This window comes from Aquarana catesbeiana, linkage group LG07, assembly GCF_042186555.1.
Source record: "Aquarana catesbeiana isolate 2022-GZ linkage group LG07, ASM4218655v1, whole genome shotgun sequence".
Classification (NCBI taxonomy): domain Eukaryota; kingdom Metazoa; phylum Chordata; class Amphibia; order Anura; family Ranidae; genus Aquarana; species Aquarana catesbeiana.
This window is the reverse complement of record NC_133330.1, coordinates 292,791,787-292,817,231: the sequence shown is the minus strand read 5'-3', so window position 1 is coordinate 292,817,231 and position 25,445 is coordinate 292,791,787. Positions and strand designations below refer to the sequence as shown.

Here is a 25,445-nt window from a genome sequence, read left to right as displayed (position 1 = left end):
TCGTAGGTCATGTGACTCAAAAACTACTGTTGTCGGTTTTGGTTTTCGGCCAAGTGCATCCTGCATTTTCGGTTTCTGCACAGAGCCATAGTGAATCTGTTTTTCTTTGTGGAACACTCTCCTTTTCTGCACTCACAAGGTCCTCTTGTCTTTGTGGCTGAAGCTGATGCACGTTTTGTGTGGTGGGTACACCGTTTTTAGGCTTTCGCAATCTATGACAGTTTTTGGTCGATTCACTATAAATTTTAGAGTGCCTATTTACGTACATAGGAATAGGTTTACATGGTTCTGTCTCTTTATGGTTAGATTAAGGAAGAACTGTATGTCAGCATCTCCAGAATGAACCTGGCCAAGCTATTTTAAGAGATAAAGTAATTAAGTAAGATGGATTTTTCCAGCTAGATGATATGGATTCCCTACAAGACAAACTAGCACTCCAGCGAACTCTCTAAAATGCACATTTGCAGGATGAGATGAATGATTTGTATAGTAGTATAACTAAAGGCAATTTTTTTTTTTTTAGTGTTTAGAGTAGAGATGGATTAGAACACCTGCCAGTATTTATTGCTGTCTGTGCCCCCGGTAGGGAGATTCACCCTCTATTTGTCCTATTTACCATTATCATTGAAAGCGAAAGGAAAGGAAATCCCAAATTTTGGGTTGTCCCCAGAAAAGTAATGGAGGGGAAATCTCAACACAAAAATTAACCTTGCATTCTATCCAAAAGTCAACATTTACTACAAGGCTTATAGAACATTTGCAAAGCTTTCAGCAAGGTGCTTTGCTGAAACCTTTTAAAAGGACCATTTAGGTCCAGTTTTGGGAGGCTCTACATGCATCTTGATGGGGGTGCTAACTGTCACTTTAAAGTGGAACTTAAAGGATAAGTTCACCTTCTTTTTTTTTTTTTTTTTTTTTTTAATAAATGCACTTTTTTTTGCAGGTGAAAAATGTGCATTTACGCCTATCTATCTATCTATCTATCTATCTATCTATCTATCTATCTATCTATCTATCTATCTATCTATCTATCTTTTTTTAGGAGCCTGGAAAGCATTGCACCAGTGATCAGCAGATCACTAGTGCCACTCTGGATTCCTGCACACTATCAGTGTGATCTGTCTGCCCAGTACATCATACGGACATGCAGTTTTACACTGACAGGAGGAATCGATGAACTGCTTGTAGTTGATTCATTCTCGGAACTCCTTTCAAAAAGTGACAGTTGGTATGAACGTCTTTGTGTCTTTGTGTACTGTCGCACAGGGCGCTTGGTTCGCCGAGCCGCTGCGGGAACATGTTACCTAAAAAATGGGTGGAACATATAACGTGTCCCCGAAGGTGAACTTCTCCTTTTTAACCCTGATTTTAAGCGGGAATGATTTTATTTTTTTTGCAGAAAAAACCTATTACGTCCCTTCTACAGTAAAGGCTTTTTACCTTTCTCTATGCAAGAATGTATGCAGAGCTGCCCCTACCCAGCAAGGTGTGCCAAGAGGAATGAATTCCTGTGCGCATCCACGGGAGTTACGTCATCCCGGACTGGCCACTTAAAGAAGAATTACAGCTTGTTTGGCTGTATTTCTCCTGTGAATCCCAGGAGTGCAGTTCGTTCTGCACTCCTGTGACCTGTTCTCAGCAGATAGTGGGCTGAAGCCCACTATTGGCTGACGTCAGAGCAGGTCCAGGCTCAGGAAAGATTGCCACCGGCACTTGGTTCAGCCTCTTAGCGAGCTGCTGAGAGGCTGAGCCGGACACTCCCGTCCCCTCCACAGCCGGTGCTCCTGTGAGCGTGCATGGAGGGGGGGGCCAGAGCAGAGAGCCAGTGGACTGACAGCAGCTCTCTGCTCAGGGAGCTGTGAGAACCGAGTGATCGACGGTGTTTCATCGCTTGGGTCTCAGTGTTAGAGCCGGGGAGGGGGGGTAGTTGATAATGCAGCATAGCACCGATGCTGCGTCCACCTAGGTAAGTATGATTCAAGAAAAAAAAAAAAACCCCATACTTCTCTTTTAAGATGGCCAAAGACCCCAAACTTGAAAGAAGCCAGGGAGAAGATATTGACGCCAGCGATGGAGCTTGTGGGATGGGGAGGGGTGAGTATGAAAGGGTTTAGGTCAGCTTTAAAAAAAAAAAAAAAAGAAAAAAAAAGCTGCTAGTGGGATTTAGTAGGCATTAGTGAGCTGCAGCACTACAGGATATTTTCTGAAAATCTGCTGAAGCAGCTTGTTTAAATTGACAGTCTGCATTCCCATTTAAGATATGTCTAACATCTCTAAGTGAAGTTTGCTTGAAAGGCTTTAACAAATCTGTCTGAAGTTTGCTGAATGCTTCGCAGTCACTTTCTAAAAGCTAGCTATACACACTGATCTTTTCACGTGCTGAAGCACATATGCAGGAAACCGGCATTAATGTAGCATGTAGGCTGCCATTGCTGGCCTTTTCTTCTGGAAATGATAGATGCTTTGCTGTCATGTTTAAATGATGCATTTTATCACTTCTGAGTCACAAACCTGGAACAAGTAGAGCCCCAAGATGAGGAAATCTTGTCTAAATACAAGAGTCATGTATATTCTTCCTTGAATCCTTGTGTGCTGTGTGTATTCCAGATCTGTGCACTAATCCAAAGTAAAACTTTGTGTAGGAGTTTCTCGTAAATAAAGACCACTCTCTTCTGCTCCCTCTTTGTGCAGGGTGACTGGTCTTGTCCCCGCCCCCTCATGTCGTTTCCCACAGGCAGCCTGTAGTGGGTGGAGCCTGCTGGGCCCCTCCCACAGCTCTGCTCTCTGCACAGGCTAGGTGCAGCACAGTGATGATGTCACAGCTGCTTTTACAAGGTAATATCTGGGTTTATAAAGCCAATTGGGCGCACAAAGTTGATTTAAATGCTTTGTGGCTCTGTAGGAAAATATTATATTGAATAACATTTTTTTGTTCCTGGTGTTCAGCTTGAAAGCGTTCTAAATTTGTATTCTCTTCCTGATCTACATGCTTATCCTGGATAGCTGACTCAAAGTATTGAGGTCAGACCACTAGAAGTTTCAGGACCAGAAAGAAATGTAGCATTTGTATTTCTGTCAATATTGGATTCCTTTTAAAGCCCTTCAGTATGACGCACACTTTCAAATTCATGCCACAGCACAGAAAATTCAGAAATCTTTTATAAAAACTAGTATGGAGGAGGAAGAATAGCCCTTTTCATAGCAAGCAGTTGTCATGCAGTAGGTGACCACGATATTGTGTCAATCTCGCCGATGTTATCGGCAAGATTTGACATCTGTGAGCCCCGTCGCGGGAGCCAGCGCCGAGCTGGCTCGCTCATAAGGAAAGGAAAACTGTTTTTTCCTTTCGCGATGAGCGACAGGCATCGCTCACAGCTGTCTGGTATGACTCATGAGGGTGAACGCCACACCAAATTTTAAATAAAAACGCCATGGGTTCCCCCCCAGGGGCATACCAGGCCCTTAGGTCTGGTATGGATTTTAAGGGGAACCCCCTACACCGAAAAAAACGTGTGGGGGTCCCCCCCAAAATCCATACCAGACCTAAGGGCCTGGTATGCCCTTGGAGGGGAACCCATGACAGTTTTATTTAAAATTTGGTGCGGCTTTCCCCCTCATGATTCATACCAGACAGCTGTCAGCAATGCTTGTCGCTCATCGCGAAAGGAAAAAACAGCTTTTCTTTCCCGATGAGCGCGCCAGCGCGAGATGCACAGTACCCTGTCGCCGAGAACCAGCGCGATGAGATCTCGCTGGAAACACATTCTCGCGGTCAGTTACTGTACCTTGACACTGCAGTAAAAAGATGGACCGCCAGAATCTGGATGCTTTTTGAAAACCCCTTTTTAGTGTTTTTGTATTTAGTTTTTGTAAACAATCTGCAATAGTTACTGCGCTGGCAGGTCAGCTGTTATATGTGCCCTAAACTTTTCCTGCATGTTTTCAATGTTAACATTTGTTTTCTTAAGGACCAAACTAACGAGGACAAGCACGCTGATGGACTTCTAGTAAGTTTATACGTAATGTTTCACTTCTTTTTTATTCCTGCAGAAAGTTCACCTGATCTCAGAAAAGATCTGATCTTCTCACCCTTCTTCTAGATCTTGTCACTTCATCTGCTCTCAGAGTAACCATTTCCTGCCCATCTTAACACTAAACCTGTATCTGTGGAATGTCTTTAACACTGCTTTAGTAGGAGTCTGTCCAGTAGAGTGCAGTAATACATATTAACCAATCCTAATGCACCCCTTAACGATCTGATTGCATCCTAATGGATCACTGTGGTTTATTGTACTTTTACGTGTCTTATATTGAGTAATTGTGTTCTTGATTCAGTAATATATTCTCCAATAGCTTAAAGTGTCTTTGTTGTTTCATTGAAAATATTACAGCTGTATAGGGAAAGCAGATGCTCCGACTGGCTCCTTTTAGTGATGAAAGTCCAATTTCTGTTCTCTGAGTTCCATGAGCTCGGTCTGTTTTGCAGTTTCTGTATTTCTTTCAGCTCCTCCGAGAATTGGTGCCTAAAATGTCAGATTCACAAAACCTACAGGCTTGAATGGAGGAGAAGATTCGGATGCCGCACAGCGGATGTAGTCAAAAAATTTTCACTTTATTGAAAAAATGGGATCGTCAAAATAACAAGACTGTCATGCAGAAAGTACAGATAAGCTGACGCGTTACATTAACAATAGCAATATACAATATCTTTTATTGTTTCGCGATATCCATCATGTTCGGGTGTTTTATATACCTGACTAAAGTACAAGCTAATTTTACCTGAGGATGCATATCGCGACAACATTGAGATAAATAGTTTTATTCCATCTCGTTTTTCACACATTTTTGTGTTATTATATCTACCTTTTCCTCGTTTTCTTTTGATAATTACTCATGATTTGTATCATGAGGTTTCACAATTTTATTTCATTATTATTACTTTTATTCTAGCTCATTCTTCATCACATAGATATATATGGAAATTTTCATTGTCCTATACATCTTTCTAGTTGTGTAGGAAACACCTGATATATATATTAGGTTTTTACGCAATATGTCTTCACACTTTTTCACTTTATTTTATTTCATTCATTTTATTCATTTTCATTCATTCACATTTTGTACACCTTGTTGTCCATATATATATATATATATATTTTTTTTTGGACATCTTGGGATCAAAATTCAGATATATTAAGCTTATTTATATGTACACAAGCTGACATACATTGTATCGTTTGTGTTCAGTGCTTATTTTGCGAGTGTAATGTTGCAATATGAATATGTAGTTGTTTCTCTTTAGAATGCAGCATTATAACATTTCTTCTCATCGTCTTTATAGATTGGATTCACGCCGATCATTATATGCCTGTTTTCATCTGTTACATCTGTTACATTTGCCGGTGTCAATATATGAGCATTGTATTAGTGGACTCATAAGATGTATCATTCTAATATGTTTTGTTTGGAGGTCGTGACATTTGCTGACACACATATACTGAGACATGCTTTTATATGAGCCACCCGAGATGGATCACAAACTAACATATTTTTAACTTAATTGTCTGTCCGGATAATTTTTACAATCCCAGTCTGGTAACATTTTCGTCCAGCCTGGAGTATCTTACTTGTTTTTTATTTGTCCTTTTTTGTGACCCCTTAAACTCAGGTGACTGGCCGAGACCACCCCCAACTTTATTACCATCATTTAGAATTCCATCTATTTAGTGTGACATAGATCAGCGGCGCACTATTATTTTGAACACCGCTGCTTCACTCCTGAAATTCCACACACACCCTGCTCACGGCCAGGTTCATCATTTAGAATCACTACGCTATAAGTCAGTCTACTGGGACCCTACATATATCACTGCCATTTGACCAGATCAGGGCAACCCTGATCAGCGTGATTTTATGCCTCCGTATCCCAGCCTATAGTACCTTACTTGTTTTTCATTTATCCCTTTTTGTGACCCCTTAAATTTAGGTGACTGGCCGAGACCTCTACCAACTTTATTACCATCATTATAATTCCATCTAGACATTTAGTGTGATACAGATTAGCGGTGTTCTATTGCCTTGAACACCGCTGCTTCATTCCTGAAATTCCACAAACACCCTGCTCTCAGCCAGGCTCATCATTTAGAATCACTACGTTACAAGTCTACTGGGACCCTGCATATATCACTGCCATTTGACCAGATCAGGGCAACCCTTATCAGCGTGATTTTATGTCTTAGAATCCCACAGTTTATTTCTAATATTATAGGGCCCTATATGTACCTTGTTATCAACCGCGGGCATATCACGCATTATTTCAGGTCACATTGCTCTATATTTCACCTGTATTATTCTGGCTTATTATAGACAGTTTCATCCACTTCACCAGCATATTACAGAGAGCTTCATCATATTTATATATTTTGTTCACATATAGTTTTATTACATTCATTCTTCACATTTACTTTGCACGTTGTCTGAATATTTTTATTAATATATTTTCTTTTTTTTAATGAGAAATATTTTTTACACAATTTTTTCCTTTCACCTAATAGTAATTCTTTTTTTGATACTTATCACCTTTTATATATACACGTTATAGAAGTATATTCATTATTATATACACGTTTATTGATAGGATTCACTATATATATATATATATACACACATATATATTTTTTGCCTACACATGTGCATATACACATCTTTTTTCACCTTCTTTGTCATCTATTTACATGTCACGGTTTTGAAAACATTTCTCAATCAGTCAACACACCAAATAGCCAGCAGATGCCAAGACCTCATTAAATCGGCTTCCAGCTGAGACTCAATGACCATCTAATTGGACAATCATGTGATACCCCATTGAGCTATATAAAAGTTTGTCTTTTTAATATTTGTTAGCTGTGAGTAAGCACTCAATCCTGAGTGCGAAACGCGTCAGCTTATCTGTACTTTCTGCATGACAGTCTTGTTATTTTGATGATCCCATTTTTTCAATAAAGTGAAAATTTTTTGACTACATCCGGTGTGCGGCATCCGAATCTTCTCCTCCATTCAAGCCTGTTTTGCCTAGCATTCAGCCAGCACCTGGAGCTCTTCTGCTCTGAAACTTCTACTTACACCTGGGTCAGTGTCAGCCTGAGCGGTGGAAATATTTTCTTTGCTTATTCACAAAACCTATATGTAATAAAAGTGCTGCGCAAATAAATTGTCCATAAAATATAAACTAAAATAAAAGATGAGATGAGATCCCCAGTGAAAAGTCAGAACGCCTAGGGTAGGATCGGGGGTGACCAAGAGATCCCTTCACCATAGATGGATGGCCCCTCACCTGCAATCTTCGACCTGAAACAGGTCACACAGCATGTAAACCAAGTAGGTAAGCTGAGAGCCGGGCGGTAATAACTCCACATAAGCTGCTCTCTCTCTCATCAGATGGCATATGAAATGAAGCAAAGATAATATAGTGCTCTCCGTTTCTAAACTTTATTAAATGAAGTAAAACAAACTAGTGCACTCACATAACACAGCACTCAGATCCGAGTGCCGGCTGAATAGCGTGTAATCGTATGTTGACTGACAGCCGCGGGTGACGTCATGCGCTCCTGGCTTCCGTACGCGTTACGTCCTGTGGGCGGGACTTCATCAGCGTGGGGGGGGATTTATTCACAAAACCTAACCTAAGTTAGCAGTGCTGTGCCAACATACATACATGTCTGCGTCGGGGCTTTTGTGAGAAGGCCGGTAGCCATTAGAAGGGTTGCATTGCCCTACAGGCTCCGGGGCTGACCTATGTGTTGGAGGCCTAGGCAATTTGTCATCTGACCAAATGGCTAGGCATTACACATATGGCAGCCTCTGGAGCAGCATTTTTTACTTCAAAAGGCAAGTATTTAATTGGCACTAAAAAGATAGAAGAAAAAGAGGGCGCACTAGTCTAGTGCATTATCCCAAGTAAATTAATTCTGTATAAAAAAGTAAAAACTACTCACAAGCACGTGGATAGCAATACGGTTACAGGCCACTATCCCATGGCTATATGGTCCTGGGACCAACAATCTCCAGAACACAGGGGAGACCATGCAGGGGCCTCTACTGGCTGACGCGTTTCGAAGGTATACCTTCTTCCTCAGAGCCTCTGTATTTAATTGGTTCTGTTGCCATATGCTTAAACTTTCCAGTAAGGGCTTGTTTACTGTTGCAGTTTGTGTGTGTGTGTGTGTGTGTGTGGGGGGCTGGTAAAAGCAAGCAGTTAAGCCACATTTTTACTGTCCCCAATCACCAAAGGCAGCCTGAGGGTGGTGTATGCATGCCGCAACAAGAATTATACCCCCTGTTGCGTTTGGCAGGCAGTACCACTGCTTACCACAACCTATTCAAGCGACTTGCTTCGCACTGCTACCGTGTAATGCAAGTGGTTGCAGCATGGTGGTGTGACATTTACAGGGTTACAACATGTTATGAAGAGGTGACTTATTGCCTCCTCACTGCCTGTCAAATGCCTTTGAAAAGTGATTAGTCGCTAATTGCTTCTCAGGGGTTTAGCAGTGTTAGCCACAAGTCTTGGGCTGTTAACATCTTTATAGTTAACGTTTCTGTAGAGGTCCAGTCTTGTGGATTTTTTAGTTTATGGGCTCATTCCCATGAACTTGGCTGCATGTTATTTATTGTGGCCATGCACATGCAGGCGTTTATGTGCATATTTAGGCGCAATGTTTAGGAGCATAGGAAAATGCACCAAAGTTGCATTTGGAGAGGCGCTTACACGCATAATTTATGTACATAAACGCGTGTATATGTGCGGAATTTATGCAAATGGCTAGAATTAATAAATATTCCAGCCAATAGAATGAGTTTATGCTCATATGCTTATAAATGCGTACAAGTACGTGCATAAATGCGCAAATACGCAGAATATTTGGAGAATACCCATGTGCATGAAGCCGATGTGGAAGCAATGGGTACGTGAGCGAGAATAGGAAGAACTGACGAGTACAAATATCACTAGCCGTCGGTCTGTGACCATGTAGACCATTCAAATATTGGTATTGGGTTCACATCGTGTTTAACTGTTGCTTATCACTATTCATCGTGTCCTACTTGTGACAATCGTTTTGCAACCCGCAAAGGGAGCGTTAATGTGTGCTCAGGAAATGTAAGCTCAGGAAGAAAACAGACTAAATTGCATTGTGGTCAAGAAAGTTTTGTGACCACACGGAACAGATTTCTTTCAAGACACTGATAGGTATGTACATTTTTATTATGTTTCATCATTTACCGGTATTTAAATCTGCCTTTTAATCATCAAAATACTTTTTGTTTTCCTGGCCTTTACAGTATTGTTTCTTTAGATCTGCATGATTTAAATCTTGATTGTGACAAATTCAATTTATATTCTTTCCCTTTCTTCCTGTATTAGCTTGTAATATAAACTGCCTATACTTTGGGCTCACTTTGGCATTTCTGTAGCTTTAAATAATACTCGGCATGCTCACTCCTCTGATGTAATTGGTGTTTTATACTCTCTGCATCTGAAGCAGTAGGTTTTAATGTATGATAACTTACATTTTTTTATTTTTTTGTTGTTATTGGGACGTCTCAACAGCTTCCTCCCAAGAATAAGGTTCCTGCTTTTTCATGTGGACAAAATAAGCAGCACATTGGAGGACAATGCACTTTAGAATAAATGCTGGGAACCCGTTGGGGATCACAGTTGATCTTTCTGGGTTTTTTTTTTTTCCCCACGGAAAAATCACTGCCCACAGTTTTTGGTTTCTAATGCCAATCATGAATATATTCCCATCACAGTGTGGCGGTGCTACAGCAACAACCAGGTGGCTAACTGGTGATGAGCGTACAAGAACGCATACATTGTCAGCACACTGTGGATCCATTTAAAGACCAAAAATGTATAATGCCGCATACACACAAGCAGACTTCTCGTCGGACTGAACTCCAAAGGACTTTTCACTGGAGTTCCGATGAAATGGACTTGCCTACACACGATCCCACCAAAGTCCGATCTTTTCGAATGTGATGACGTAAGACCGGACTAAAAAAGGAAGTTCAATAGCCAGTAGCCAATAGCTGCCCTTGCGTCGTTTTCGGTCCGTCGGACTAGCATACAGACAAACATTTTTTTCAATAGGGTTTGAGTCCGTCGGAAAGATGTGAAACATGTTCTATTTCTAAGGTCCGTCAGATTTTTCGACAGAAAAGGTCCAATGAAGCCCACACACGATCGGAATGTCCGGATTCGTTCCGTCGGACCTTTTCTGCCGGAAAGTCCGGTCGTGTGTAAGCGACATTAGCGATCATCTTAAGGGTAGGTGCAATGTTTCAGAGTTTCACAGGGCTTTTCATAATAACATGGCTGACGAAGGGGTCCTGTGCAACTCTGAAATTTTGCATTTACCCATGATGTGATAAGACTTCTTTAGTACATTTTTGGACTGCTAAATGACTTCATGGTGTCTTGGTGACACATGCTATTCTGTTTTTAAATTAGCTCTGGCCAGTTTCTCCACTAATTGTTTCCCACCAAGGTGAGCGTAAGCAGAGAAATCTATATTGCCAGTACCTTTTAATAGTTTACAAGACCTTTGTCACGTTTTTAGCCACATTTAACCAATCAGTGGCATAAAAAAATGTTTTTTCAGGTTCCCTTTGTAGTTTTTCTCTTTTTTAATTTAATTTTGCATTTTTTACCCCCCAATTTTTCCACCCATACAGTCTATTTCGTGTTTTTAAATTGGGTAGAAATTTGGCATTTATAATTTCATCATCCTTGCAGAATATTGCACTACTGCTGTTTACACTCTGATGCTTGTTTTTGGATGCTGAGCCCTTAATCGGCATGCTGTCTGTTTTGTTGGACTGTTAACATGGATTGCCTTGGTCTAGTTTTAAAACTGGTCTAGGATTTGCTCCTTCTTTCCAACTCTGGCCATCTTATATGTGAGAGATCAGTCTGTCACTTGATAGCAAATATGTCAGGGAGGTGTACAGGTATAGCATATTACTTGTCAGGGCTAGTATTAGGACCAGAATTATGAATACTGAGAATATCACCATAAGGCCTCTAATTTCCTTTGTTTCCTTATAATTGCACAAAAAACACAGAAACTTCTGTAAACGTTAAAGTGAAACTCTGTGCAAAAACCATTATTGGCGAATCTCAAATATATGCCCAGTATTAATATTCTGTTTTATTCCTATTATTGCAAATCTCATTGTTGTGCACAGTTCTATCAACATGTCCACTTTATATCATGGCAATGCTGCTCACCCTTTTGATGAGTAACTATAGAGAAAATGGATGCTGAAGCTCTGCTCCCTCAGCCTGTAACAGGACAGTAAAGGAGTTCAGCACATTGATGAGATCATCCTTGTGTCCTCCATGCTTATAAGTATGTTCAAGAAAGAAGACCGACAAGCACTCTGCAAAGCATTAGAACCACAATTGGCCGAGCATTCTGGCCCTTATTCCTCCCAATCTGAAGGCATTATAGGAGCCCAATATAAAGACAGATTGTGATATTAATGCTAGCTGCATGTAAAATCAAATTTAATCAAAGCATAACTTCATGAAATTGTGTTTTTTTTTTTTTTAATATTTTCTTAGAGCTCCACCTTGATTTCTAACACATTTAAGGAGTTAAGGTGAAGGCCATGCCTGAACTTGAACATGTGACAAATATTAGATCCTTTAAAGCAGAACGCCAGGAAAAAACAATTTTTCCCAGGCAGCGAGGCTGTGCCCGCACTGCATGTGTTAAATGCTCATTTTTGTCTAGGTAAGAGGAAGGAGATATGAGATATACTCGCCTAATACACTGATCCAGCATAAGACCGGTTCCTGCCACCCCTGAACCTGACCCCACCCCCGTGCCGTCTAGAGGTCTTGTGCGGTGGACTGTTTTCTGACGTCATTACTCCCATAGATCAGGTCTGGACATGAGGACAGCAGGAGCACTCCACCACTGAACGTGGGGGAATGCTGTTTTCAGCTGGAACAGAGAATCGGGTTAGTATAAGCTCTGTGTTCACCCCTAGATAAAACAAGCAGTTAACTCATGTAGTGTGAGCACAGCCCCACTGCATGTGGAAAAAAAATTTGCCTGGAGTTCTGCTTTAACCTTTAGTTCAGGAAAAGCTTTATCAAAACGTAATTGCCTCTTAGATTGCACTGCAAAAACAACCTATACCTATACTTCAATAACCTTGAATGACTTTTTCTGTTAGACTACAAAGTTGTTGCCTCTTTATTATTTTTCTTCAGATTCAATTAATTCAGAAAATTAACATTTTTTCCATATACTACTTTTCCATTTTAATTTAATGCTTCAAAATTTGCAGATCAATGTATGTGATTCCTAACCTCTATCATTCATCAATGTTTAATCGATCACCACTGTAAATTGTAATGTTCCCTTTGTTTTTGAGGTTGTAAATGTTTGAGTTAAATACCATGTTTCCGTTTTTCTAAAGAATTTATTAAATCCTTGAATGCTTTACTGGTACAGGGATATATGGATAGGCCATTATATAAGATAAAGTGTACAAACTGCATTGTGATGCCATTGAGTTTGAATGGCACCCTAATGGACTGTTACTGTAGCAGGTAGCACACCTGCACTGCAGAGCACCTCAACATACATACTACTTTTTTGGCACGCTATATTAGAAAAAAAAAAGTGAACGTTTTCTTTCTTTATGCATTAAACTGTGCTGCCAGCCTACTCAAAATGAATGAGCTGCTCTAACGCAGCAAGCCATAACATGAACTTAAAGGAGAAGTACATCCAAAGCTTGTTTGGCTGTACTTCTGTGGATCACAGGAGTGCAGTTTGTTCTGCACACCTATGACCCGTTTTCAGTAGACAGCCTGCTGTCAGCTGATGTGACAGAGCCTGTCCAGGCTCAGGCAAGATCGTGACCATATGGCCAGGATACACCCACATGCCTGGACCAGCACCCGGCTCAGCCTCTCACTGAGAGCCTGAGATGGCAGCTCCTGCCCCTTCCACAGCCCAGCGCTCCAGTGAGTGGGGAGGGGGTCAGAGCAGAGAGCCAATGACTGACAGTCACCAACTCTCTGCTCAGGGAGCCCTGAGAACCAAGTGATCATTGGCGTTTGCCTGCTCAGTTCTCAGTGTTAAACCCGGCGGGGGACAGATGCAGCATCGGACCGATGCTGTATCCAGCTAGGCAAGTATGAATCTGAACAAAAACTAATTCCTATACTTCTCTTTTATGGCATGATCTGAAAGGACCCTAATTGTGCTTGGTTATAACCTTAGTTTTCGGGAATTTTTTTTATAGCCAAAACCTTTGAGTTTTTCCTCAATTTTTATTCTGATAATGGTCACCAGGACAAACTCGGGAAGGATCTCCTGAAAAGTGATACAGACAGCACTAAAAACCTAAGAGGTAGTTGTAGAGGGGAGCTGGGCACAGATTTTTACAGGTTATGAAAATGTGGATAGCCATTGAGCTCAAATGGCCTGTATTTGGCAGCTCACCACAAAGACGTGGACCCCCCAGGAAGAGGAGTTTCACCCAAGTTGAGAAATCCTAGTGTAATAGCTCAGATTAAAAATGGACTCCAAAAATAGATGTTATAAACTGCAGTTAGCGCTGGTGTTCAAAGTAGAAGTGTCAAAAGCAAAGCCCAGTACTGAGTGCCATTTATGATATCCTCTACCTGCAGGAGTACTTTTGAGCCCATTTAACATTCTGCCGTTTCACCCAGCCCTGATGACAGTGGATTGTGTGGCCCCCAAAATGCATTGGATGTCTTTTTGCCCTGTTTGTCATACTAGTTGAACAATAAAGACTCTGGACTTCTAAGGATTTTTTATTTGGCCCTCTTTTTCCTATTACACGTGGAGCAGTAAAAACCTGACAGGAGTTCTTACTCTTCCCTATTCTAGCCTGAACTATAGCTAAACAAGCTTTGCCTACAGATACTCGTTTTAAAGGAAAGCTTTCCTGAAACAAGTAAAGAGGCTGCAAATGCCAATTGCTTGGCTGCCATACTGATCCACTTTCTTTTAATACTTGGTCACAAACCCAAAACAAGTATGCCCCCATATTGCTCCTATTAAAAGGTTTACTTTAGATTCATTAAAAGCCTACCTGAAAGGAGATAGGATCTTTGGCCAAAGGACCGTTTTTTGTGGTGGGCTTTTAAATTGATGTATTACCCACTATATTTTCAAAGGAAAGACGGACCAGAATATGGCATCTGCAATTGCCAACCTCTTTTTGACTGTGTAATTTGCAGACGTGGTCATTATCCTTACTTTACTACTTAAAGTATTTTAGCAGGAACAAATATTTTAGTCGGATGTTCAAATGCACTAAAAAAAAACAAAAAAATACTGCGCTACCTATAGAAAATATCCCCCCAAAAAGCAGCAGTTAAACAGTGAGATGTGCACTAAAATAACTAATAAAAAGGAAATAACCGCGCTAAATATAAGTGAAACACGTGAAACAATCTCCAAGACTTCCGTGAGGAAGTACATATATAAATACAAAAATGTTGAAAATTATTAACAATTAAATTATGAAAAGTACATGGGTCAACACATGTATGTATGAATCAAACATGAGTGTCCATATGTGATATTTGCGAATAAAAATAAGTGTCCATATATAGTAACAGGAAATAAAAATGTGAAGTAATGATCTGAAAACAGTCCAAGAAAGACCCCTTGGATGAATCCAACCAGAGTCAATGTTGTAAAAAATGAGTGACAACCCATACAGTATCCGCAAATACCCAATAATTGCGCTTACCGCAAGGCAAGCGTACACCAGCCTGTATCACGTCTTGGTGTGGAGAATCCAGATGGTGCTCTTAGACTGTATACATCGCAGCTGAAAGGATGCAATGAGGACACCAAACTTCCATCTCATGGACATGTAAATAAAAGGAAACTGGCCATAGTGTAATACTGCCAAACACAAGGCAAGCCAACAACAGCTTGTGTTCAGTATTGGTTAACCACACCACACTACGTGATCCACCACCAGGCAAGTAATGCGCTTACCGCAAGGCAAGCCAACCACAGCTTATGTTCAATAGCAGTATGAGAGATCCATTGGCGTTCTGGACTGCTTGCGGCAGGAACCGGGGGGATACAGCAGAGACTCCAAAATGACATCTCACAAGCATGTAAATAAAAAGGAACTGGCCATAGTGTAATACTGATGAAAACGATTTAATAGCTAAAGGTAGAAAACTCACATGAGTATGTAAAAATACAGCAAACAGCCGGCCGGCATAGCGAGCACCCGTCCACACTGAAAATGGCGATGACGTCAGAGCGTCAACCTCCCGCTGTACGTTTCACCACAAATGGCGTCCTCTGGGGAACGTTCCCCAGACGACGCCATTTGTGGTGAAACGTACGTCAGGAGGTTGACGCTCTGACGTCATCGCCATTTTCAGTGTGGACGGGTGCTCGCTATGCCGGCCGGCTGTTTGCTGTATTTTTACATACTCATGTGAGTTTTCTACCTTTAGCTATTAAATCGTTTTTATCAGTATTACACTATGGCCAGTTCCTTTTTATTTACATGCTTGTGAGATGTCATTTTGGAGTCTCTGCTGTATCCCCCGGTTCCTGCCGCAAGCAGTCCAGAACGCCAATGGATCTCTCATACTGCTATTGAACATAAGCTGTTGTTGGCTTGCCTTGCGGTAAGCGCATTATTTGCCTGGTGGTGGATCACGTAGTGTGGTGTGGTTAACCAATACTGAACACAAGCTGTTGTTGGTTTGCCTTGTGTTTGGCAGTATTACACTATGGCCAGTTTCCTTTTATTTACATGTCCATGAGATGGAAGTTTGGTGTCCTCATTGCATCCTTTCAGCTGCGATGTATACAGTCTAAGAGCACCATCTGGATTCTCCACACCAAGACGTGATACAGGCTGGTGTACGCTTGCCTTGCAGTAAGCGCAATTATTGGGTATTTGCGGATACTGTATGGGTTGTCACTCATATTTTTTACAACATTGACTCTGGTTGGATTCATCCAAGGGGTCTTTCTTGGACTGTTTTCAGATCATTACTTCACATTTTTATTTTCTGTTACTATATATGGACACTTATTTTTATTCGTAAATATCACATATGGACACTCGTTTGATCCATACATACATGTGTTGACCCATGTACTTTTCATAATTTTCAACATTTTTGTATTTATATATGTACTTCCTCACGGAAGTCTTGGATATTGTTTCACGTGTTTCACTTATATTTAGCGCGGTTATTTCCTTTTTATTAGTTCAAATGCACTAGTTACATGCTTTTCGGGTCTGGAATTTTCTCAAAAATAAGGTAAAAATGATATACTTGGCAAGTAATTCATAATTAGTAATGTTTCCTGTATTTCTTGTACTCTGGGGAATTGAGTAATAAAATGGTTTCGGCATCACTTAATCAGGTTTGTGAAAGCCGTTTCTTTGAAGGTAGAAGGGATCTAAACCCAACAATTGCTTGCCTGTCCTCGGATCTGTCTCAATTGAAGTTTTGAATGCTCATACTGTCTTGGGTCAGCTTAGGGTTGACTCTCCAATCTCTAAGTGTACTTATATCTTTTATAGAGCACTATAAATCCCGTGGATTCTATTTACCAGCCCAGTCTATTGGAGCCAGCTGTGATTCGAACCATGCCAACACAAACTGTTCCATTGCCAGGTAGAGCTTTTATTTCACTTTGCTTCCTTGTATTTATTGGCAAATGTTTCTTAAAATGGTTGTAAACCCTCACATATACCCAGTGAAGTGACTGGCCTCAGGTGATACACAGAGATTAAATAAATCCTCCTCTATAAGTTGTGCCTGTTTATCTGTAGTCTTCTCTTCTCTACATAGTTACATAGTTACATAGTAGGTGAGGTTGAAAAAAGACACAAGTCCATCAAGTCCAACCTATGTGTGTGATTATGTGTCAGTATTACATTACATATCCCTGTATATTGCGGTCATTCAGGTGATTATCTAATAGTTTCTTGAAGCTATCAATGCTCCCCGCTGAGACCACCGCCTGTGGAAGGGAATTCCACATCCTTGCCGCTCTTACAGTAAAGAACCCTCTACGTAGTTTAAGGTTAAACCTCTTTTCCTCTAATTGCAATGAGTGGCCACGAGTCTTATTAAACTCTCTTCTGCGAAAAAGTTTTATCCCTATTGGTCACCAGTACAGTATTTGTAAATTGAAATCATATCCCCTCTCAAGCGTCTCTTCTCCAGAGAGAATAAGTTCAGTGCTCGCAACCTTTCCTCATAACTAAGATCCTCCAGACCCTTTATTAGCTTTGTTGCCCTTCTTTGTACTCGCTCCATTTCCAGTACGTCCCTCCTGAGGACTGGTGCCCAGAACTGGACAGCATACTCCAGGTGCGGGCGGACCAGAGTCTTGTAGAGCGGGAGAATTATCGTTTTATCTCTGCAGTTGATCCCCCTTTTAATGCATGCCAATATTCTGTTTGCTTTATTAGCAGCAGCTTGGCATTGCATGCCGTTGCTGAGCCTATCATCCACTAGGACCCCCAAGTCCTTTTCCATCCTAGATTCCCCCAGAGGTTCTCCCCCCAGTGTATAGATTGCATTCATATTTTTGACACCCAAATGCATTATTTTACATTTTTCTACATTGAACCTCATTTGCCATGTAGTCGCCCACCCCATTAATTTGTTCAGGTCTTTTTGCAAGATTTCCACATCCTGCTGAGAAGTTATTGCCCTGCTTAGCTTAGTATCATCTGCAAATACAGAGATGGAACTGTTTATCCCATCCTCCAGGTCATTTATGAACAAATTAAATAGGATTGGTCCCAGCACAGAACCCTGGGGGACCCCACTACCCACCCCTGACCATTCTGAGTACTCCCCATTTATCACCACCCTCTGAACACGCCCTTGTAGCCAGTTTTCAATCCATGTACTCACCCTATGGTCCATGCCAACGCACCTTATTTTGTACAGTAAACGTTTATGGGGAACTGTGTCAAATGCTTTTGCAAAATCCAGATACACCACGTCTACGGGCCTTCCTTTATCTAGATGGCAACTCACCTCCTCATAGAAGGTTAATAGATTGGTTTGGCAAGAACGATTCTTCATGAATCCATGCTGATTACTGCTAATGATATCATTCTTATTACTAAAATCTTGTATATAGTCCCTTATCATCCCCTCCAAGAGTTTACATACTATTGATGTTAGGCTAACTGGTCTGTAATTCCCAGGGATGTTTTTTGGGCCCTTTTTAAATATTGGTGCTACATTGGCTTTTCTCCAATCAGCTGGCACCATTCCAGTCAATAGACTGTCTGTAAAAATTAGGAACAACGGTCTGGCAATCACCTGACTGAGTTCCCTAAGTACCCTCGGATGCAAGCCATCTGGTCCCGGTGATTTATTAATGTTAAGTTTCTCAAGTCTAATTTTAATTCCGTCCTCTGTTAACCATGTAGGTGCTTCCTGTGTTGTGTCATGAGGATAAACACTGCAGTTTTGGTTACTGAAGCCCCCCGATTCACTCGTGAATACTGAGGAGAAGAATAAATTCAATACCTCTGCCATCTCCCCATCCTTTGTAACCAGATGTCCTTCCTCATTCTTTATGGGGCCAATATGGTCTGTCCTCCCTTTTTTACTGTTTACATACTTAAAGAATTTCTTGGGATTTTTTTTGCTCTCCTCCGCTATGTGTCTTTCATGTTCTATCTTAGCCATCCTAATTGCACCCTTACATTTCTTATTGCATTCTTTATAAATTCTGAATGCTATGGATGATCCCTCAACCTTGTATTTTTTGAAGGCCTTCTCCTTTGCTTTTATATGCATTTTTACATTGGAGTTAAGCCATCCAGGATGTTTGTTCGCTCTTTTAAATTTATTACCCAATGGGATACATTGGCTAATGCCCTTGTTTAATATGCTCTTAAAGCAAACCCATCTCTCCTCTGTATTCTTTGTTCCTAATATTTTATCCCAATTTATGCCTTTTAGCAAGGTTTGTAGTTTAGGGAAGTTGGCTCTTTTGAAATTCAGTGTCTTTGTGTTCCCTTCATGTCTCCTATTTGTGTGATTTATACTGAAACTAATTGACCTGTGATCGCTGTTACCTAAATTGCCCCGTATTTCCACATCTGTTATCAGGTCTGTATTGTTGGTAATCAGTAGATCTAGTAATGTTTTATTTCTAGTTGGTGCGTCTACCATCTGACCCATAAAATTGTCCTGCAAGACATTAAGGAACTGGCGAGCCTTAAATGAATGCGCGGTTCCCTCCGCCCAGTCTATGTCTGGATAATTAAAATCCCCCATTATGATAACACTTCCCATCCTTGCTGCTAATCCAATTTGTGATAGGAGATCCGTCTCCACTTCCTCCCTCAGGTTAGGGGGCCTATAGCATACTCCCAGTATTATTTTCCCCTTAGCTTCATCCCTTTGGAGCTCTACCCATAAAGATTCCACCTCCTCCCTAGCCCCCTCAGTGATGTCCTCTCTCACATTCACTTGTACATTATTCTTGATATATAGGCATACCCCTCCCCCTTTTTTACCCTCTCTATCCTTGCGGTATAGGGTATACCCTTGAATGTTTGCCAGCCAATCATGAGAGCTGTTGAACCAGGTCTCTGAAATTCCCACAAAATCCAAATCCTCCTTGTACAACAGTATCTCTAGTTCACCCATCTTGTCCGCCAGGCTCCTGGCATTGGTGAACATGCCACATAGTTTAGACCGGTCGCATATTGTCCTCGTATTGGGTGTTTCAAGATTGCAACTTGGACTTGCTACTATACTCACCTTGTGTTTTTGTGCTTTGGTTAACCTACCACTAATGCCCCCAATACTACCCTCTGGAATATCTTCCGCGCTGGCTATCACTGTCTCTGGACCCTCCCCCCCATTGCCTAGTTTAAAAACCCCTCTAACTTTTTGGCCATCTTCATTCCCAGCAGATCTGCACCCTCCTCATTTAGGTGCAGTCCGTCCCTTCTATAGTACCGGTTACCGACTGAGAAGTCGGCCCAGTCCTCCAGGATACATCTGTTCAGAGTGCTGAATTATAAAGCTTGTCTGAGCATCCAGAAAAAAGGGGGCGGAGAGCTGATGTTGCACTCTGCAGAGTTCAGTGAGGAGAGCTCTGAGAGCTGATTGGAGGGAAGGGACACACCCCCTTCATACAGCACACAGGAACAGAGCTCGATTTTTACAACCACTTTAAGCACATTTATTGTGTAAGATAGATAATCTCATCAGTTCACTGATCGTGATTTTATTTATATTTTTCAGAGGCTGTGCAGGTTGGTAAAGGTGAGCAGCGGCCATCATCGTTGGCTGTCGGTTCAGTAGTGCCTGGCCTCGGAAACCATCAGACTCCCACTCCAAATAGCACAGGTGAGACCTGCATTTCCAAATACATTGCCAGTTATAGAACTGCTAAGATGAAACCAGAAAGCTTTTTACATTAATGTGAAACCAAAAAAAAAAATCCTTGTTTTTATTGTTGCCCCTCCTCGTTGCTCCTTATGCATGAATAAAACGTAAAGCACCCTAATTACCTTTTAGGTGGAACAGGCTTCGTCTTAGTCCCATCATCCTTTTACATTTCCAGTACAGTAAAACCTTGGATTGCGAGCATAATTCGTTCCAGAAACATGCTTGTAATCCAAAACACTTGTTTATCAAAGCGAATTTCCCCATAAGAAATAATGGAAACTCAGATGATTCGTTGCGCAACCATTTATTCATAGGTTCTTCAGTTTATAGTCCATATAAAAAGATTATAGTAATGTGATAGGTTGTGTAACCGTAAAATATCCATCCACAAATGGAAGCTTCCACGAGGGGATTAAAAGCAAAATCCAGCAGGAGCTACAGAGTATAAAAGAGAAGAGAGGCACCTCTAAGTATAGCAATATGTTGCTAAATGTACCTTCATTAAATGTAACTATATTGCTACACTTGGAGGCGCCTCTCTTCTCTTTTATACTCATTAGCTCCTGCTGTTGAACTTTGCTTCTAATCCCTTTGTGGAAGCTGACGCTACTCTTATATCAAGACATTGCTTGTATATCAAGTCAAAATGTATTTAAACATTTTACTTGTCTTGCAAAATGCTCTAAAACCAAGTTACTTTCAAACCAAGGTTTTACTGTACTTTGGATCTGAGGGTAGAGGTGAGATCTGTGTGGGACAGATTGGTGGGCCTTTCAGTGCCTATGCTTCATACAGATCCCACTTTATACTGCAGCTCCGATCCACAGCTGTCAGAAGTGAGAAGCAGCAGCAGTCTGAAGGGACTTTGAGATAAAAGCTGCCATACACAGCTTGAATTTTAGCTGATTTCTGCTGAATCATCTGACATACAAGCCATGGGTGGCCCTATTGGCTGGGCAAAAATCAATTGTTCAGTTGACTTTTGTTAAAGGAGCTGGGTGGAATAATTGCTTGCCAAACAGTAACTGCATCAAATTGGATGCAGGTATTATTTGGGTAGTTGTCAGTTGTCAGAATACAGTAGCCAGCTTTAGTACTTGAAAGCTTCTGTTTCTGTATTGGGGGTAGAGAGCAGGAAAAGCAAGTTGGAAAAGTACATTTCTTTTCCTGGGTTCAGGTTCTCTGCAGACACAGTATATCCCAGCCCCCTGCAGGTGTATGCCATAATGTGCTAGTATGCACCACTGCGCTGTCAGTGCTTGGGCACTTCCATCTTCTAGTCCTCCTTCTGGGTTCTCTATGTTCTGTTGCTTGAATGGCAGAGCCACAATGACGTCCCTCCCACACATGCCCAAGGGAGGCACTTCATCATGGCACAGAGTGGATGCCGTAAATGTGATCTGAGCTGCGTGGCTCAGATTACATTCCCGCTGACAGGCCGGGAGAGAGTCATTCATAACAGAAGAGACTACTCTGTTATAAAAACCCTGCCTGTCAGTGCTTTTGCTAAATTTGACATTAATACTGCTTTAAGTGCTCAGCTCTAGATGGTTCATGCCCAAAGGTTACTACATGAACTGCAGCTTTGCAAGTCTCTACACTCCTCATACAGAACATTTGCAAATCTGATAAAACTTCGAACAAGCTTCATCCCAATGCCCCTGGTTGTGGTGCCAACCCTTAAAGTTAAACTATAGGCAAAATTTCATTTTGGCTAGAGCAAGGCAGGGTTATAACCCCTGTCTGTTTTATTTATTTTTATTAATTTTTTTTCATCAGTGCATCATTGCAGAGATTTCCCTTTACTTCCTGTCCCATAGCCAAACAGGAAGTGAGAGGAAATACCTGCAAATTTAAAGACAAGTATGGGATTTGCTTTTTTTTTTTTAAATCATATTTGCCTAGGTGGTTGCAGCATCTGTCCCTCACTGGCTCAAACACAGAGAACCCGAGGGATCAAACACTGCCGATCGCTCAGTTCTCAGAGCTCTGTGAGCAGAGAGCTAGTCAGTGTCATTCACCGGCTCTCTGCTCTGCCTTCTCACGCTCACTGGAGCGCTGGGCTGTGGAAAAGGTGGAAGCGGCCAGCTCAGGCTCTCAGCGGCCGGCACAGACTCTCATAACTTTAGTTATGTTTTAAGTGCTAGCATAAACTATTTGCTTAATATCATGCCTTATAGATGGATGCTGCCCTGAACTTTATATTGCTTGGGAATCAGAGTGGCTGCTTCCATCCCAGGCTTTTCACAGAGGAATTTTGCAGTGCAACAGATTTCTTATAATAAGCTGTTATGAATCTTCGTTCTCCAGGAGGAGGCCACAGCCTCATATGGTTATGTTGACTAGTGCCTGTTCTCTTCTGACAGGAAGTGGTCAGTCTGTTCCCAGCAGTAGTTTGACCTCCCCCAGCCACGTCAATCTGTCACCGAACACAGTGCCAGACTTCTCCTACTCCAGCAGCGAAGATGAGTTCTACGACGCAGACGAATTTTACCAGAACAGCACCTCCCCAAAGCATTGCATGGAGTAAGTGTTTGTCTTAGCCTCTGTACAGATGTGTTTATTATTAACCTAAATCTTAGAGCATCTTGTACAAAGCTAGCCATAGATCACAGCCAGACAATTTTTCCCCTAACAGGCTTACTCTGATTGGGAAAATGTTGATTTGTAATGGTTGTATGAACAATCGCAGACACCATTGGGCTGAGCTTAATTTGACTATGGTATTGGCTGACGGGTTCTACCTTCTCTAATTGCAGTCTTAGGAAGTGATTGGCAGATATCCACAAAAAACCCTGAAAGCACTCACAAATGACAGAGCAAGCCCATGGTCTGCCTAACTGCTCACTAAAGTCTCCATAAGCTGTTAAATTGTACTTTTTATTTAGACTGGCAAGTGGGTGTGGTGCTGCACTAATCCAAATAAATGAACAAATACATAAATGAAGGGCGTAATGCAATGTTAATGTGTATGAAGCTACTCGCCTAACGTGAGCGTGAAGTGTGTTTCACAGTAAAACACCTTATATGAAATATTGTGAGATCTAAATTGTGATATAACAATACCCAAAAAAATTGAATCAAAGTGTCTGGACTTATAGAAAATTACAATGACATCAGCATAAACAATATAAAGCATGCAGTGTCAGACTTATCAAATAGTGCATAAATAAGCATGTAAAAATTTTCAAATAATAAAAAATAAAACGAAAAAAGTACAATGTTACACTGTACGTCCGGAGAGATCTCAAAGCAAGTGACAATAGTCTAAAGTGTCCAGTGCAAATAATCAGTGCTCAAAGATGTATAAAAAACATATATACAGTCCAGAAAAAGTTAGCGCAGCACCACACCCACTTGCCAGTCTGCGTTATTATTAGGGACCAGGTAGGACCCTAGCCGGTGCAAGCGGCTTTTCCCTTTGGTATTATACTTACTACATGGTAGCGTGGGAATAAAATACTCTACACTGTACTTTTTATTTAACCTTTGCAGCTCTGCAAAGTTCTGCCAGACCTTATAGAAGTTACAATGCATATACCAACTTTCTTAATTTGGTTATTTGCATAGCTTTAAGCAGACCCTACCACCTGTCTCAGAAGTAGGTATTTTTTCTCATAAACGTAGAGCATTGCTTTGCAGTTGGACAATGTTTAACCAAAGGTACAGTTTGACAGTTTATGTACCCTAGTACCTAGGAGGGTGTCTTCAAGTGTTACTAATCCCAGGACCCTGCATTCTGCTCTCCCACAGTACACAGAACATGGAAATGCAATTATTTTCATAAATCTAAACTGCAAAATACCTTTTCTCATCAGCAGTTAGAGCAGTCTTGTGACTTCTATCAGTGTCCAGCCAAGCATTGATTAAAGTGGTTGTAAACCCACAAAAAACAAACAAAAAAAACCTGCAAGACAAAGGCATAATGGGCTAGTATGCATAGCATACTAGCTCATTATGAAATACTCACCTTAGATCGAAGCCCCCGCAGCGGTCCCAGTACACAGCTTCGGTCAGCGGCATCGCTCCCTGAGTTACTTTCGGATATCGCGGACTCCGGCGCTGTAATTGGACGAAGCCGCAATGACGTCACTTGCGTGCATGCGTGTGGGAGCCGCCGGTAATGACACACTAGCTGTAGCAACGACACAAATGTGCCATTGCTTCAGTTCGAATGTGCCGATGACGTCGGCACATGCGGATACAGGGGATATCTCCTAAACCAGTGTTTCTCAACTGCAGTCCTCAAGGCGCCACAACAGGTCATGTTTTAAGGTTTTACATTATTTTGCACGGGTGATTTGATCAGTTTCACTGCCTTAGTATTTACCACAGCCATTTCATCTGAGGGAAATCCTGAAAACATGACCTGTTGGGGCGCCTTGAGGACTGGAGTTGAGAAACACTGTCCTAAACCATCCAGGTAGTTACATGGAAGCCTTATTATAGGCTTACCTGTAGTAAAAAGTGGATTATAAGGGCTTACAACCACTTTAAAGCTTGTCCTATGACCCTGCAAGAAAATACAGGAAATCGCCCTGGGACTTTAAATGTAGTGAATGCGGTTAACCAACAATTGACAGAGTAAATGCAGTCTTACAATTTATTAAGCTTGTCATGCAAACATAAACAACATGAATTGTAGCCAAGCCACAGAAATGATACATACAGTAAAAAATGTTATTAAATGTATCGTGATATAAAATGTGAATTGCAGTCATGAAAAGTATGCCAGCGCGTTTCGCAAGACCATGCTCGCTTCATCAGCGTTAGATGCGTGTGTAGTACATTTGTAGGGGGTATAATGAACCAAATAAGTATCTACACAGAGATGGCATTGACAATTAGTCAAGAGTGTCCAAAATGCATGACAATTTAAAGAACCCTGACTCTGTCTGGACAGTGCTGGTTGACCCTGTGCTGATCACATGCACTCTCCCAAGAAAAAAAAAAACATCTCTAG

General features: G+C 41.3%; 1 protein-coding gene across 7 annotated transcripts in view; it reads left to right on the top strand.

The window, feature by feature from the left end:
- Nucleotides 1-25,445, top strand: part of OSBPL9 (oxysterol binding protein like 9) — a 256,194-nt gene that overhangs the window by 185,341 nt on the left and 45,408 nt on the right. For 4 of the 7 annotated variants that reach the window (XM_073593545.1, XM_073593544.1, XM_073593542.1 and 1 more), the window contains 4 exons: nt 3,969-4,007; nt 16,627-16,720; nt 20,336-20,440; nt 22,849-23,008. In XM_073593545.1, the coding sequence (XP_073449646.1) occupies nt 3,969-4,007; nt 16,627-16,720; nt 20,336-20,440; nt 22,849-23,008 (398 nt within the window). The remainder of the gene's footprint in view (nt 1-3,968; nt 4,008-16,626; nt 16,721-20,335; nt 20,441-22,848; nt 23,009-25,445) is intronic. The other 3 variants (XM_073593547.1, XM_073593546.1, XM_073593543.1) reach the window with 1 other exon arrangement.